The sequence below is a fragment of the Telmatherina bonti genome, assembly GCF_933228915.1.
Source record: "Telmatherina bonti genome assembly, chromosome: 1".
In the NCBI taxonomy this organism is placed as follows: domain Eukaryota; kingdom Metazoa; phylum Chordata; class Actinopteri; order Atheriniformes; family Telmatherinidae; genus Telmatherina; species Telmatherina bonti.
The window spans coordinates 19,387,311-19,401,095 of record NC_136619.1 but is presented as its reverse complement, the minus strand read 5'-3'; the positions used below and the strand labels follow the sequence as shown (position 1 = coordinate 19,401,095).

General features: G+C 37.9%; 2 protein-coding genes across 3 annotated transcripts in view; one reads left to right on the top strand and one right to left on the bottom strand.

The window, feature by feature from the left end:
- The first annotated feature begins 49 nt into the window (after window positions 1-49).
- Window positions 50-3,272, top strand: nip7 (NIP7 nucleolar pre-rRNA processing protein). The gene is made up of 5 exons (XM_079265152.1): window positions 50-196; window positions 304-390; window positions 473-611; window positions 1,311-1,451; window positions 2,849-3,272. The coding sequence occupies exons 1-5, from the start codon at window positions 141-143 to the stop codon at window positions 2,966-2,968; spliced, it is 543 nt and encodes a 180-aa protein (XP_079121278.1). The 5' UTR covers window positions 50-140; the 3' UTR covers window positions 2,969-3,272.
- A 279-nt stretch (window positions 3,273-3,551) lies between these two features.
- terfa (telomeric repeat binding factor a) overlaps window positions 3,552-13,785 on the bottom strand; it is a 16,594-nt gene continuing 6,360 nt past the window's right edge. For both annotated transcript variants that reach the window (XM_079243067.1, XM_079243068.1), the window contains 9 exons: window positions 8,643-8,783; window positions 8,326-8,450; window positions 7,553-8,059; window positions 7,301-7,417; window positions 5,936-6,055; window positions 5,702-5,845; window positions 5,326-5,408; window positions 5,191-5,234; window positions 3,552-3,831 (listed from right to left, as the gene is read on the bottom strand). In XM_079243067.1, the coding sequence (XP_079099193.1) occupies window positions 3,673-3,831; window positions 5,191-5,234; window positions 5,326-5,408; window positions 5,702-5,845; window positions 5,936-6,055; window positions 7,301-7,417; window positions 7,553-8,059; window positions 8,326-8,450; window positions 8,643-8,783 (1,440 nt within the window). In that variant the 3' untranslated portion in view covers window positions 3,552-3,672. The remainder of the gene's footprint in view (window positions 3,832-5,190; window positions 5,235-5,325; window positions 5,409-5,701; window positions 5,846-5,935; window positions 6,056-7,300; window positions 7,418-7,552; window positions 8,060-8,325; window positions 8,451-8,642; window positions 8,784-13,785) is intronic.

Sequence of the window (13,785 nt, the reverse complement as noted above, 5' to 3'; positions counted from 1 at the left end):
ACGCGCACCCTTTACGTAATGCCACTTCCGTTTTAAAGCGTGACGACTTCCATGTTGACCCACGTTTTCAGGCTTTTCACACACATATCTACTGCTTAAAAACACAAACTTTTCAATTTAAAAAAAAAAAAGAAAAAGAAATGAGACCGTTAACGGACGAGGAAACGAAAACTATGTTTGAGAAGCTATCTAAGTAGTAAGTCAACGTAAATGCTTTCTTTTCTGGTCTGAAATGGTTCTGATTAAAATGCATTAGCCTGCTTGTTAGCTGGTGTGTGACCCATGTGGTTTCTATAATTAAAGCATCGGAGAAAACATCAAACTTCTAGTGGACCGACCTGACGGCACCTATTGTTTCAGGCTACACCATGACCGGGTGTATTACATGAGGTATTTGTGAATTCATAAGCACTTCTGTACACGTGACTTTAATGAACCCAGAAATTCATAGAGAATCATTTTCTTTTCACAGTGAGAAAATTCTGAAGTTGGCCACAAACTTCTCTCGGGACAAGCTCATCTCTGTGGGTACATGCTTTGGAAAGTTTACAAAGACGAAGAAGTTCCGCCTGCACATCACAGCTCTGGATTTCCTGGCGCCCTATGCAAAGGTGGTGTGCTATAACTCTGCATCACTAACATGATTCTTACCAATGGAGGCTGAAATCAGAGATGGAGGGGAAAAATAAGCAGAATGCTGTAAATACGCATCTGCCAAACAATCTCTCTAAATATAAGAAAATCAATATACACCACATTGTTACATCGATTATAGTGGTTCAAATTTTAGGTGACCTTTAAACATAAAGTGGTACCTTTCCTCACCTTTAATCAATTTTACAAAACAGTTACTGGGACATGGACATATACCTGTGTTTTAACGACAGGAACATTAACAAAAAAAAGTCCTGTTTGTAGAATTTGATGGAACAACATGACGGCATGTGATCTGTCAATTGAAGGACTAAAAGTAGAGACCTGTCATTTGCTCACAGATCAGCTAAAAACACCTTTTTAAATTGATTTTAAATGAAGCTGTTGTGTTTGACTAAATTTCAGTGCTACCGGCTAGGGTTAACTTCCAAGAAGATCTTTAGAATAGTAAACACTGGAAAAAGTTTTTTTTTTTTAAAAAAAGGTTATTAGACTAAACACATAATGGTACAGCAACATGGTCTCTTGCTGAATTGCAGCAATAGCTGTACTGGTTTCATTCTGTCCTTACCGTAACTTTTAATCTCTGCCAGCACCTTAAGGTTAAATAATGTACTCCTGCATCTATGACTAACTTGAGGTTGTCATGACTCCAGTTCAAGGTGTGGGTGAAACCTGGAGCAGAGCAGTCATTCCTGTATGGGAACCATGTGCTAAAATCTGGCCTTGGCAGAATCACGGAGAACACGATGCAGTATCAGGGAGTTGTGGTTTACTCCATGGCTGATGTGCCTTTGGTAAGTCTTTCTCTTTCTGATATTTAAATTGTTTGGTACTGTTTAACAAGATATCATCTGGCCTTAAGACATTTGGCTAGAGAGATAGTTTTAAGTAATTTCATTCATTCATTATCCTAACTGCTTAATCCAGCGAAGTGTCCCGAGGAAGCTGGAGCCTATCCCAGCAGTCTCTGGGTGAAAGGCAGGGTACACCCTGGACAGCTCGCCAGTCCATTGCAGGGCCACACAGAGACAAACAACCACTCCTATGGAAAATTTAGAGTAACCAGTTAACCTAACATGCATCTCTTTGGACGGTGAGAGGAAGTGGGAGTACTCTGAGAACCCACGCACACACGGGGGAGAACATACAAACTTCACACAAGCCTCGCCCCAGCTGAGGATCAGACCAGCGACCTTCTTGCTGTGAGGCTATTGTGCTAACCACGATGCCACCGTGAAGCCCGGATGAAAAAGCCAATTCGATAAAAAGGATTGGATTGCATCAATTGGCAAAAAATCACTAGTGTTTGCTATGACAGCAGTAACTCATTGAATTATTCAGTAGTTATACTATGTGGTCAGTATCAGAAAAAAAGAGGCCATGCATGCAACAAAATCAGCTTCAACTAAGGGTGTTCCTAGTGTAGTCAAAATACACAGCTCTTCTGCACTCAAGTCAAAGGGTCAGGTTGTGATTAGTGTTGAATGAGCTTTTGGTGAGGTGGCAAAGCCAAGGGCAGTGCTAGAGATAGGATCAGAGGATATGACTGAGCAAAACACTGAAATGGAAAATAAAGAATATAATGGAAAACATGAAGTAACTATGGTTTGCTCAGACAACTGAAGAGAAGTTGGTGAAAACACCCAATCCTGATGTTTTTCCTTTTTATTATACTGGAGAGAAACTATCAGATTGAATTAACAGGAGCTACTTGTATTATGGAAAGGGGAATAACCATTAATGATGGCAGAGGCTCATCTACACACAATAAGGGTTTAACTGGCTATGACCCTTGACCTTGGTTAAAAATAGCCATGTAGCTTACAAAATGTCATTTAGTGATAACTTGGCTAGAATCTGGTAATAACTTCAAACTTGGTGTTCCAAGACTTCATTGTAGTTGTCACATCTTTGCAGCTCTTAGGTGCATGGTGACATCTGATCAAACTATAGACTTTCATCAGGATTTTGTTGCCATTTTCAATTTGAAAGTCGAGGCAACACATATTCATATTAGCAAGTTGGCTAAATTTCAAGGCAAGTTTGTTTGCCTAAATACGTGATAATTGCCAAGGTTCTGACTTCTTAATAATGTACACACATTTTATTTTCAATACAGTACAGGAATCTTGAGCATTTTGTGACCTTTGCTTACTAGTGCAGTGCTAAAATCAGCTGTTTTCATTCTCAGGGTTTCGGGGTTGCAGCCAAGTCTACCCAGGAGTGTCGACGAGTGGACCCCATGTCCATTGTAGTGTTTCACCAGGCTGATGTAGGAGAGTTTATTAGGAATGAAGACACACTGACGTAAAAGCTACAGCACCTGGACTGTGGAATTTTTGTACGACTTCTTTTTTTTTAAAAACTTCATATTAATTCACACCCAGAACTGGTGATTGCAGCTTCTTTAAATCGCCACCTGATGTTTTAAAGGAAACCTTGATTGCAACTGTTAGAACTAAACTCTCTTCAGGTGCTTTGGTGTTTTATCATCAACATGTCTGTGGTAAATCAGCGTCTTGTTTTAGTCTTGGTTAAGTTAATCCCTTAGATGACAAAGATTTCACCCTTCTGTAGTACGCTTTTAGTCCACCAAGTCCAGCTGGGGTTGATATGAGAGCATCTATTTGGAATAAGATTAAAAAATTAAAAAAAAATGCTGTGGATGTACTCTTCTTTGCTTGTTACCTAATCAGCAACTTTGATAGACCTGGTTGCTGTACCCACTATTGGATCAAGTGAACAACAACAGCAGACAAGAAACTTGATGGCGATGTAATGTGCACAACTTTTCATCATTTTGCTTGTCAAATAAATCAAATGACTTGTATTTATTTGTCTCCTGGCTACAGTGAACAATCAAACCACTCTGGGTACATTTTTTTTTTTTTTATTAGAAACTTGTTTTTGAATCATGAAGAAATTTTTACAACTTAAATGCAGGAACTGAGTATGAAATTGTGTAATGTCCAGAGGGATAACGAAAAAAAAAAAGTGGTTTAGAAAATAAAACAATCACACCATGTTTGACTTTTTCAATGTTCGCCACCGGTCTTTTAAATTTACATTTGTTCTGTCATTGAAGGAGTAGTAGGCTTTGATCTTACTCCAGTTACCCTCTCCAAATTTCTTTACCCCTTCTTTAAGTTTCATGGTTTCGCTCTCTGTCCATCTCTGCAACAACAAAAAGAAGGTTATTTAGCATTTGCTTCACTGACAAATGCTCCATTTATTCTAGTGTTGTTGCATGTTAAACTGCTGTTCGACATGAATGCCAAAGCATTATCACAAAGCTATGCCGCAGCAAATGCTAAGATTGTGGCAATAAGCAAAGCATTCAAGAAAATGACTGCCCTGAATACCTAGAATTGTTCTAATCCCAGTTTTTGTCATGCAGGATGTGTAAAAAGGGATAAACTCAGGAAAAAAAAAAAAAGACCAATATTGATCATTTTTACTATTAAATAGTCTTTGTTAATACAGCTGCAGTGCTGGAAAAAAAAATCTTGCATGATTAAATGTAGCTGTTTAGAGCTCTGTGCTTTTTGGTGGGGAAATAAGAGTCTTCATCGTTCCATTAGCCCTCACTTTAAGTCCTGAACCTGGAGAGACTCCAGTGACTCAGTCAGTAGCTGGACTGTGTTGGGTTTGGTCAGATGTTCTTAAAGGGGTCCCATTATGGTATTTTGAGTTTTCTGAGCTTTCTACAGTGTTACAGTGTTGAATCCTCATCAGACATGTGAACGGCACTGTTTATCACCCAAACGCATGTTTGAGTTTGAGTTCCTGCACTCTCTCCGTTCGGTTTCCATGGCGACAAAAAACGCGCTGTTTTAGAGAGTTTTTTTCTACTTGGAAATCCCTGTGACGTCCCGGGGGATAAGGTTCGGTGTTTGGTTACCTTCTACTGGTTAACAAGGACATGTACAAATACATCAGGCGGGTGGAAAACGTTGGATAAAGTTAATTCGAACGATGGCTGGTGAGTTTACCAAAGAGAGACATCCTGCTGCATTCGTTGCTGTGGGTTGCTGTTTTCCACTTTGTTTTCAGGGTCTGATTCAGGTTCCAACATGTAGGGCTGTATGCCATGTGTTGACATTGTATTTTGTTTTTATATTGAGTTCATATTAGCATAATCCTTGTTTATGAGATATTACAATGACGGTGGAAGCAGGTGCAGTGCACGCTCCCGATGTAGCGCAGTGGAAGGAGGCGGGGCTTAATGCGGAAGAGTCTCAATCCACTCATTTTGCCCACAGGCTGATCTGACAGCCTACGGAGAGGGTCAGTCTGAGGTAAATAAAGCGGTTTGTGACAATGACTCGGTCAATCCCAGCCCTTCTGGGCTCAGAAATAAAAATAAATTAGCCTGAAATGCCCATAATAGTTCCACTTTAACTAAAGACACCTGCATAAGATACTAATCTGACTTTAAAAAATGACTTTTAAACCAGAATAAAAAGCAAAGCAGGTTTTAAAAGTGGATATAAACTTTCAAATAAAACAAATGTTGGATCCAGCTTTACTTACCCTTTTCCTGAGTCCTGAAATTGAAAGGGTGCTCTCATTTGGTCCTTTAAGATTTAAGAGATCACATCATGGTCAGGATTCTCAAACCAAACAAATACAGGACTGATTAGATGCAGACATGTTATGAAACATTACCGGTGCTCTTTTTGGTGGGGAAATAAGAGTCCTCATCGTTCCATTTTTCCTTACTCTCTGTTACATTTTTCATAAGCATTTTACTGTGAACACAAGAAAGTAAAATGCTTTTCATTGTTGGCAACAAAGGAAAACAGCAGATTCTAATTTGAATGTTTCTGAATAAAATTAGCATGTCTTCATAATGTACCTAAAAACTGGATTGTCATAACAATTTAAATATGACAAATATGAATATTTTCCAAAAGAGGGGCTGACACAAATACATAAGTAATTAAACATTTAATCTAATATAAATAAAAAAAATAAAAATGAATTCTTCCCCTGCCATTCAGCCCAATTCATTGTATATACTCCCAACAAGTAAGCCACGAACAATTTTGGAAGAAATGGATCCTTGTCATGAGTGGAGTCCTTGTGAGGAGTGGAGCTCTTCTGTGGGACTGGGTGCTGAGGGGATCTGGGCGAATGGTCTGACGACTCGTCTGTGATACGCATGTCATCTCCATCACCTGCATCACTGTGTAAAGAGGAAGAAGAAGTCATGATGATTCACGAATCATCCCGCAAAATATTGAGATCAAATTAGCAATGTTGCAACTGCACTTGCTTGCTGGTAGAACTGGACAGCTGTTTGTGGTGTGTCTGGACTGGCGTTTGGCAGGGGGCTAACAGCTCCTGTGTGGTTTCTTCGCTCTCTGAAGAAATCTTTATGGATTTGTTGGGATTTCTATGATGAGAGTGAAATCAGTCAGACTGAAAATAATGAGAGCCATTTTGGTTGATTTGGCACTAGAAAAAGATGTTAGATTGATTCCCATTTACAATGATGTGACTTGTTTCTGTTCAGTAACACGTTTCCAGTAAAAACAGGTTATGGTGGCCGTCTTCAATGTAATTCTTCTCCAAGTGGTTGGCTGTACTGGACACCATATAGGTAAGCTCTGATAAAATTGGAATAAATGCCAAAATTCAAGGCAAATTAACATATTCGAACTGTTTTCCTGTTGTGGCCAAAAAGAATGTTATTAAGCAATGAATTTTGGTTGGTGACTCGTACAGCTGAAGGTTATGTTCAATTAGTTCCAAACAAGCTCGGAAGCTAAAGTTTTGTGCAAATTTGACATGAATTTCCCCAGACTTAAAAATATTATGCAAGATATGGTAAAATCAGTGAGCTTTAAAATAATTTATGTGAATTGTTTTTTTTTCTTTTACAACATTTAATTTAAAAAAAGCATTAATTATGTTATATAACATATTGTGTCATATCTGACCTTTTGTGTTGAAGTCTGACAAAGTTCCCATAAAACATACATTAACTTATTTCTGTTTTACAAAAAGAGCTTTAAATCATCTGCAGAAATAAATACAGAGATCCATCAAATCCTGTCGTAATTCATTTGAGATTTTATAAAATTTCCTGAGTTAGTGGATTACTGCACTTAACAAACTATGTATAAAGCACATATTACCATCAAACATCTGCCAAAAACAAAAAAAAAAAAAGTTTAAAAGTACAGAATAGATATAGGATTTAAAATAATCTTTAAGAAACTAAGACTGATGGCTAAATTGATGAAATGATGCATCTCTGTAAAAGGAATTAGTTTATAGAATTATGGTAAAAAAGATGTTAAAGCAGCCAAATGCATGAATGTCTTTAGGCAATATTAGCATTATTTTATTTGCATATGCATTTAGAATAAATGTTAAAACCGGCAGTAGAAATTTTTTTTTTTTCTCTCCACTACTTTCAATACCTGTGTAAATAAACTTAACCATACTTTGACAAAGTCCTTTTGTCAGAATGAAAGAACAAGTAGTACATCAATTTATATTATGTATCCAAAAAGTACACCTTTTTTAATCACATTATTTCAAAGTATATTATTATTGTGCATATTGAGTTACTTATCAGCAGTGAAAGTCCATAATGAACCCTGTTTGACAACAACTCGGTATCTAAACTTACCTGCTGAACAATCTGTTTGACTGGTTACTTAAGGTGTCATCATTTTTCTCGTAGGTGGGAGAGTCTTTGGAGTCATCTTCACCGTCTGTGGAGCACTCAGCCACACGAGCTGAAGCTCTGTACAAGAAAACAAGCTGTTAGAATGCCATTCACAGAGCCACCATCAGATGCAGGATACACAGGAATTAGGGGACAAATCTCTCAAAGGTGTTTACTGACATCAACAGTGAATCTCTTCTGGTTTTCAGTTACCTGGTGACTCTTCTGGTTTGCTTGAGACGCTTACGAATGGGTGTTGAAACTTCTCCGTCTGTAACTGGGCATTCCACATCTTTGGAATACTTTTTATTGGAACTTGTCTGTGGTAGCTTTTCTGTTCTGACTTCTGTTTCTGGTTTCTCTGGAGCCGTGGTGCACTGTGAGCTTGCTTGACTGTCTGGTTCCACCACCAGCCGTGCCACAGTGTAGGGTACCTTCAAGATGGAATCTGCTTGTGTTTGAGTTTTAGCGTCCGTCTGTGGTGGCTGGTCTGCTGGGGAAGCCTCCATGGGGCTGCAGGAGTCTCTCTGATACAGCCCATCCTGCTCTGAGCTACGGGTATCACCTCTGTTATGATCAGTAGACTGTTGTGGGGAAAGATCTTCCTGGCCTTCTGCCTCCACTTCCTGCTCCAACAGAGCAAATGGTTTTTCATCTGAACACGCAGCCAGGGATTTGTAGGCCATTATTAGTCTTGTCCTCTGGATAAATGAATGTTTACTAAAAGATGAGATCAAATAAGAAAAAGTAGCTGAGAAGGACATTTAGGCCAGAATGTATGGATGGTTAGACTAAAGTAGTTGTCACAAAAACCTTTTCAGCTGAATATTAAATGTTTATTCTGATAAGTACAAAGAGGTTATACTACACAGTGCAAGTTTATTTTGTGTATTGAAGACATAACTGATCTAAATGTGTTTGCAACTTTATTTTATCAGCACAGACTAGATTCCTTGAAAATCTACTTGAGAAAAAAGAAAGCATACCATGGTCTCAACTGGGCAGTGACCATTTGTGGAGCAGAAGATGGACCGGGTTCATTGCATTCATCAACTGCAGCTGCTTGTTCATTTGTCTCCAAAAATCTTGTATCAACAAGTTTCTTTGCAGCCTTTCATACATATATAGAAAAAGGAATATTATACACATACATTATTTATTTATTTTTATATATATATATATATATATATATATATATATATATAAAAACACATGTAGCTAAATCAAGTTTAAATGGCATTGATTATTGGTGTAAAGACAGCTAAAAAGTGTTTTTCAAAAGTGTAATTCACAGCAAACATACCTTGTAGAGGAAGGGATCATTAAAGTTACAGAATTTCTGGCAAAAAGCCAGCATGTCTTCCTTGAACTGAAGGAAGTTCATTTGCTTGATGATCTCATGTTCTTGACTCTCCCGACAAATGAGGTCCATGAAAATATCTCTCTAAAAAAAAACAAAACACACAGATGTCCTATGATGCAACATGTATGACCAGCCAACACAAAGTCAACTCATTTAATGTCTTCCAATTAAAAATGTTGAAACCCAAAAAGTCGCAAACTTAGTTTTATGCCGTATTTAAATCAGTCTATCCAATAAGAGACTGATTTTATCTAGCTGTTTTGCACCCTGTGATAGGATCGTAGCAAAACCTGATACTGCAGTTGGTTCTTTGAAATGTTACACAATCACTTTAGATGCAGATTGGAGCAAAATCTTCACCATCTGCTGCTGTTTGATATTCAGATGACAGAAATTCAGCACCACCCAACCCATGTGGTAAGCAGCACGCCAACTTTCCTGTAATGTTCTGAGATGCATCAGTTCCCATTTTCCTGGCTAATTCTGATTTTTCATGTGCGTTATCATTTCTGGTATGTTGCTCTATGAACGGGTAAGTAAATCAAGGACAAAAATTCTCACTTGCTTCGCGAATGTCCATTTGCTGGCTTAGATACTGACGTTTAAATTAAAATCGGACAATTTTTAACACAAGTATGGAATCTGAAAGTATCATTTAACTCCAACTCTGAAAGTATTTGTTATTGCGGCACAGCCCTAGTCTATATTAGAATTACAATTATTCAAAATTAGTTGAAACTTAGCACCTTCATTTAAGAAAATAGATGGCACCCAGATATACCTAGGCTAACAAGTCACGTTAGACCTCTTCAAACTTGACCTTTTTCATCAAACATATGCAAACTGATATTTTTCCCCATTCTCCAAGGTCTAACTTAAATAAATATACCAGTTATTTTGATCTTGGACCTTGGCTATGCCTGCCTCAAGAGCCATGTAGTTTTATTGTTGACGATTTTCAAAAACAATGCAAAATCTGGGATATTATGTCCTTGTTTTCATTGTAGCTTCCCAGAGGTTAAGGCTATAACATTGAAAGTTGTACCAAATGAAAGCAAATAAAATGTTCTTGCATATAGATGTTAACACATTAACACCTGTGTAAATTTGAACTTTGAACATTCATATTTTTTATGCTTGGAAAGGATGACATCATATGACACATAACTTTATCTCAGAATTGTTACTTTTAATCCAAGTACATCACAATTTATCACTAATTATGTTTTATTTCGTTATTTGAGATAGTCAGTTAAGATTGATTTGGTCAGATTTGTGAACTGCTGACATCATGGCACCTTCAAGACAGCTGTGCAGTGAGAAGTGGTTAGCGATACAAGTGAACAGGATGAACCAACTGAAAAGAGAAGAAAGGTGTCAACTCCCAGCACAAGGTTGTTCAGGGGTGTGTAGCTCATTGGGCAACCCAGCTCCAGCATCAGTCAACTTCCTACTAATCGCCAGGTGTTCCAGTATTTCCTGCATTTGAGGAATGATCCAGTGGGTGCCGTTTTGCCACTTCTCTTTCACATTGCTGAATATTGGGTTGTCAGGACTCTTGATCTTGCTGAACACAGCTTTCCATGCACCTCCAATTATTACCTCTGATATGTGATGGCCACGAGCAAAGTAGAATACCTTTTGTCTAGTTTTTCTTCAATCAACTTTGCTGCACCGTTGTTGATGTCACTGTTGCTTGCTGTAGGATCAAATACCAAGGCTACAATGTTGCCTGTTAGACCCCATGTCTCTATTAGCTGCAATGTAGCATTGCACTACTGTGGAGCTTTCCCTAGTACTAGTGCCTTGACTGTTCTCTGGGTCTTCATCACTGATAACATTTTCTCTTCTCTTTCTTCTCGGAAGTTTTTCTCTCTAGACTTCTTCTCAAACTCCTTGTCATGACCTGACATGTGTGCCAGGCGAGTGGTCTGTTGGTCCAAGTAAAAATCGATGTCCTTTTCCTTGGCATCCTTTGTAAGCAGTTATTTGGTTCTTATCACCTCCACAGCATGTTTTGATCCAATATCAAATAACTTGCCTAAGTCATCAGAAAGTCAGTTTGTTTCTCTTCCTCTGGTTTGTTTTCTCTTCCCTTGTTTTTGACAATTTTCCTTCACTTTTCATGGAGGATCATGAAGCGGGTGACTGCATTTGGTCTAGTTAGTGTTTTAATTTTTGCCATACTCCAGAATGGCAAAACGGCACCCACTGTATCATGGGCTAGAGACCTATTGTCACTGTTGCGATTCTCTTTCCTCAAATGCAGGAAATACTGGAACACCTGGCGATTAGTAGGAAGTTGACTGATGCTGGAGCTGGGTTGCCCAATGAGCTACACACCCCTGAACAACCTTGTGCTGGGAGTTGACACCTTTCTTCTCTTTTCAGTTGGTTCATCCTGTTCACTTGTATCGCTAACCACTTCTCGCTGCACAGCTGTCTTGAAGGTGCCATGATGTCAGCAGTTCACAAATTTGACCAAATCAATCTTAACTGACAATCTCAAATAACGAAATAAAACATAATTAGTGATAAATTGTGATGTACTTGGATTAAAAGTAACAATTCTGAGATAAAGTTATGTGTCATATGATGTCATCCTTTCCAAGCATAAAAAATATGAATGTTTGACATTGTTTGTGCATTAAAATTAGTTCAAATTTACACAGGTGTTAATGTGTTAACATCTATATGCAAGAACATTTTATTTGCTTTCATTTGGTACAACTTTCAATGTTATAGCCTTAACCTCTGGGAAGCTACAATGAAAACAAGGACATAATATCCCAGATTTTGCATTGTTTTTGAAAATCGTCAACAATAAAACTACATGGCTCTTGAGGCAGGCATAGCCAAAGTCCAAGATCAAAATAACTGGTATACTTATTTAAGTTAGACCTTGGAGAATGGTAAAAATATCAGTTTGCATATGTTTGATGAAAAAGGTCAAATTTGAAGAGGTCTAAAGTCACGTGTTTTTAATTTAGTTAAGTTACACCCAAAACACTGAAAGCTGCTTCTCTAGGGCTCTGTGTGGTATTTCTATGTCCACATTTGTCTCATACATGTAACATTACATGATCAGATCTTGATCATGTAATGTTTGTTGGATTTGCAGTCACAACCACTGCATGTTCCTACACTCCCACAGTCATAAAGGAGTGGAAAATGCTGGCACTCAAGTGGCTTTGGCTGAAAGTGGCCTGACTAATGCAATGTAATGCAGAGGAAAGTGTTTGCAAAATCAACTCAGAATAAAAAGATTGAGAGCACAAAAAAAAGTTGAGAAATTCAAGATACTTTCAAATCAGCAGCAACAACATCACAAGTTTACCTGCAACATAAACGCATGATCTGTGTGTTACAAGTTGTAAACTAGAGGTGGGACATTTGACACTGAGACTCTGAAGCCAGTTTCATTCTACTGAAGCAGACTAGTGTCAATCACTGCGTGAAGGCTTGTATTTGATCTATATGATCATATGACTAAAGGCATCTGAGGCTTCATACATCCTAATGAACACAGGTGAGATTACTAATTTAAATCTTTGGTGCCAGTTCACTCAGCGTGACAGACCTTTAAACGTGATAGCATTATAATGATGGAGAATGAAAAGGAAATGATCACAACACAGAAACATTCTGACCTCATGTTATCCACAAAGGTCAATTTTTACAACTCAACACATGGTTTTGCTCATTGTCTCTTTGCAACCAATGCAAGGACTAAAAGGTTGCAAAAAATTAATAAATGGTATAATTAGGCCTGTCACGGTAACAAATTTTTGCCATGAGGTTAATTGTCTCAGAAATGATTGCGATAGACAATGATATTGCACAAACGATTGTTGTCATTTGGATACCATTTTCAATAAAAATAACAACAGTTACAGTTAAAACAAGTACACCCTTTAAAAGATCAACATGCTTAAATTTGTAAAGATCATTTGCTTGATGTGCAGACTAGTTTATGCTCATCAAGTCCCCAGTCTGCTAAAACAGATGAGGAATTTCCCTGGGGTTTTGGTGTGGCTATCTGGAACATATGGTCTTTAAACACAATGTAACACAGTTACATAGTGTATGGTAAAGCTCATACAAGGGGACATGTTTGGACTTGACCAGAGGTGGAATGGTAAAATGCCATTTTTCAAGTCATTGCAAAGTTGTGGAAATGCTGTTGTAACATGTATGTTCACCCAGGCAATTCATCCTGGCTGTGAGATGTTTGCAACATTTTTCAAAATGTAACATTTTTAACAATATTAAAGAGCAGCGTGGCTTTACCAACCACGCTGTCTGAGTGCACACCATGTTGTACTGTCCTGTTGGTAGTTAATCTGTCGTTAAACACTCCAATGAGAGTGGACCGTCAGGAAGATGGAGCCAGCCTGTTTGTTAAGGTCTTGTCCCAGCTGGGAAAGTTGCAGTTGATGGTTGTGTTTTAAGTGCAGAGGGAAGCTTATTGTATTGCTGTGTTTAGGTAATATTGTCTTAAAACAAATACTCAAGAGAGAAAAGAAAGACATATGAAAATGGTTGCATCCAGCAAACTTCTTGCACACATTTTTTCTTATCGTGCAATTAATTGACTAATTGCTTATTGCGACAGGCCTAGGTATAATATAACATTTCTGGAATGTTTTAGGTAGTTTCTGACAAATATACCTGCTAAGTCCAACAATCAATCATAGCTTGCAATATCTGGGTTATACGCATCATCTCACTTTACACCACAAGCCTATCATAATAATCTAAAGCATGTTTCAAATAACTATGTCAGGACAGTGCATTTACACGTCACTAATTACTGATAACTAATTACTAATGTGACCTTTTAAAATATAACATTGTCATAATTGGGCAATGGTTCTCAGAGGTAAGATGAACGCTTAAGATGCAATTGTGTTGAAAGTAAAAACAATTCAATGGTGCGAGTCATTTGGAAGCATTTGGCTGCTGTAAATGCAGTGAACCACTAGATTTCTCAGAAATGCTCTGTTTTCAATTATTTAAGCTTCAAATAGTTTTTTTAAAAAATAATTGGGGGAATATCTCAAAAGCTTCACAAGGCCTCATC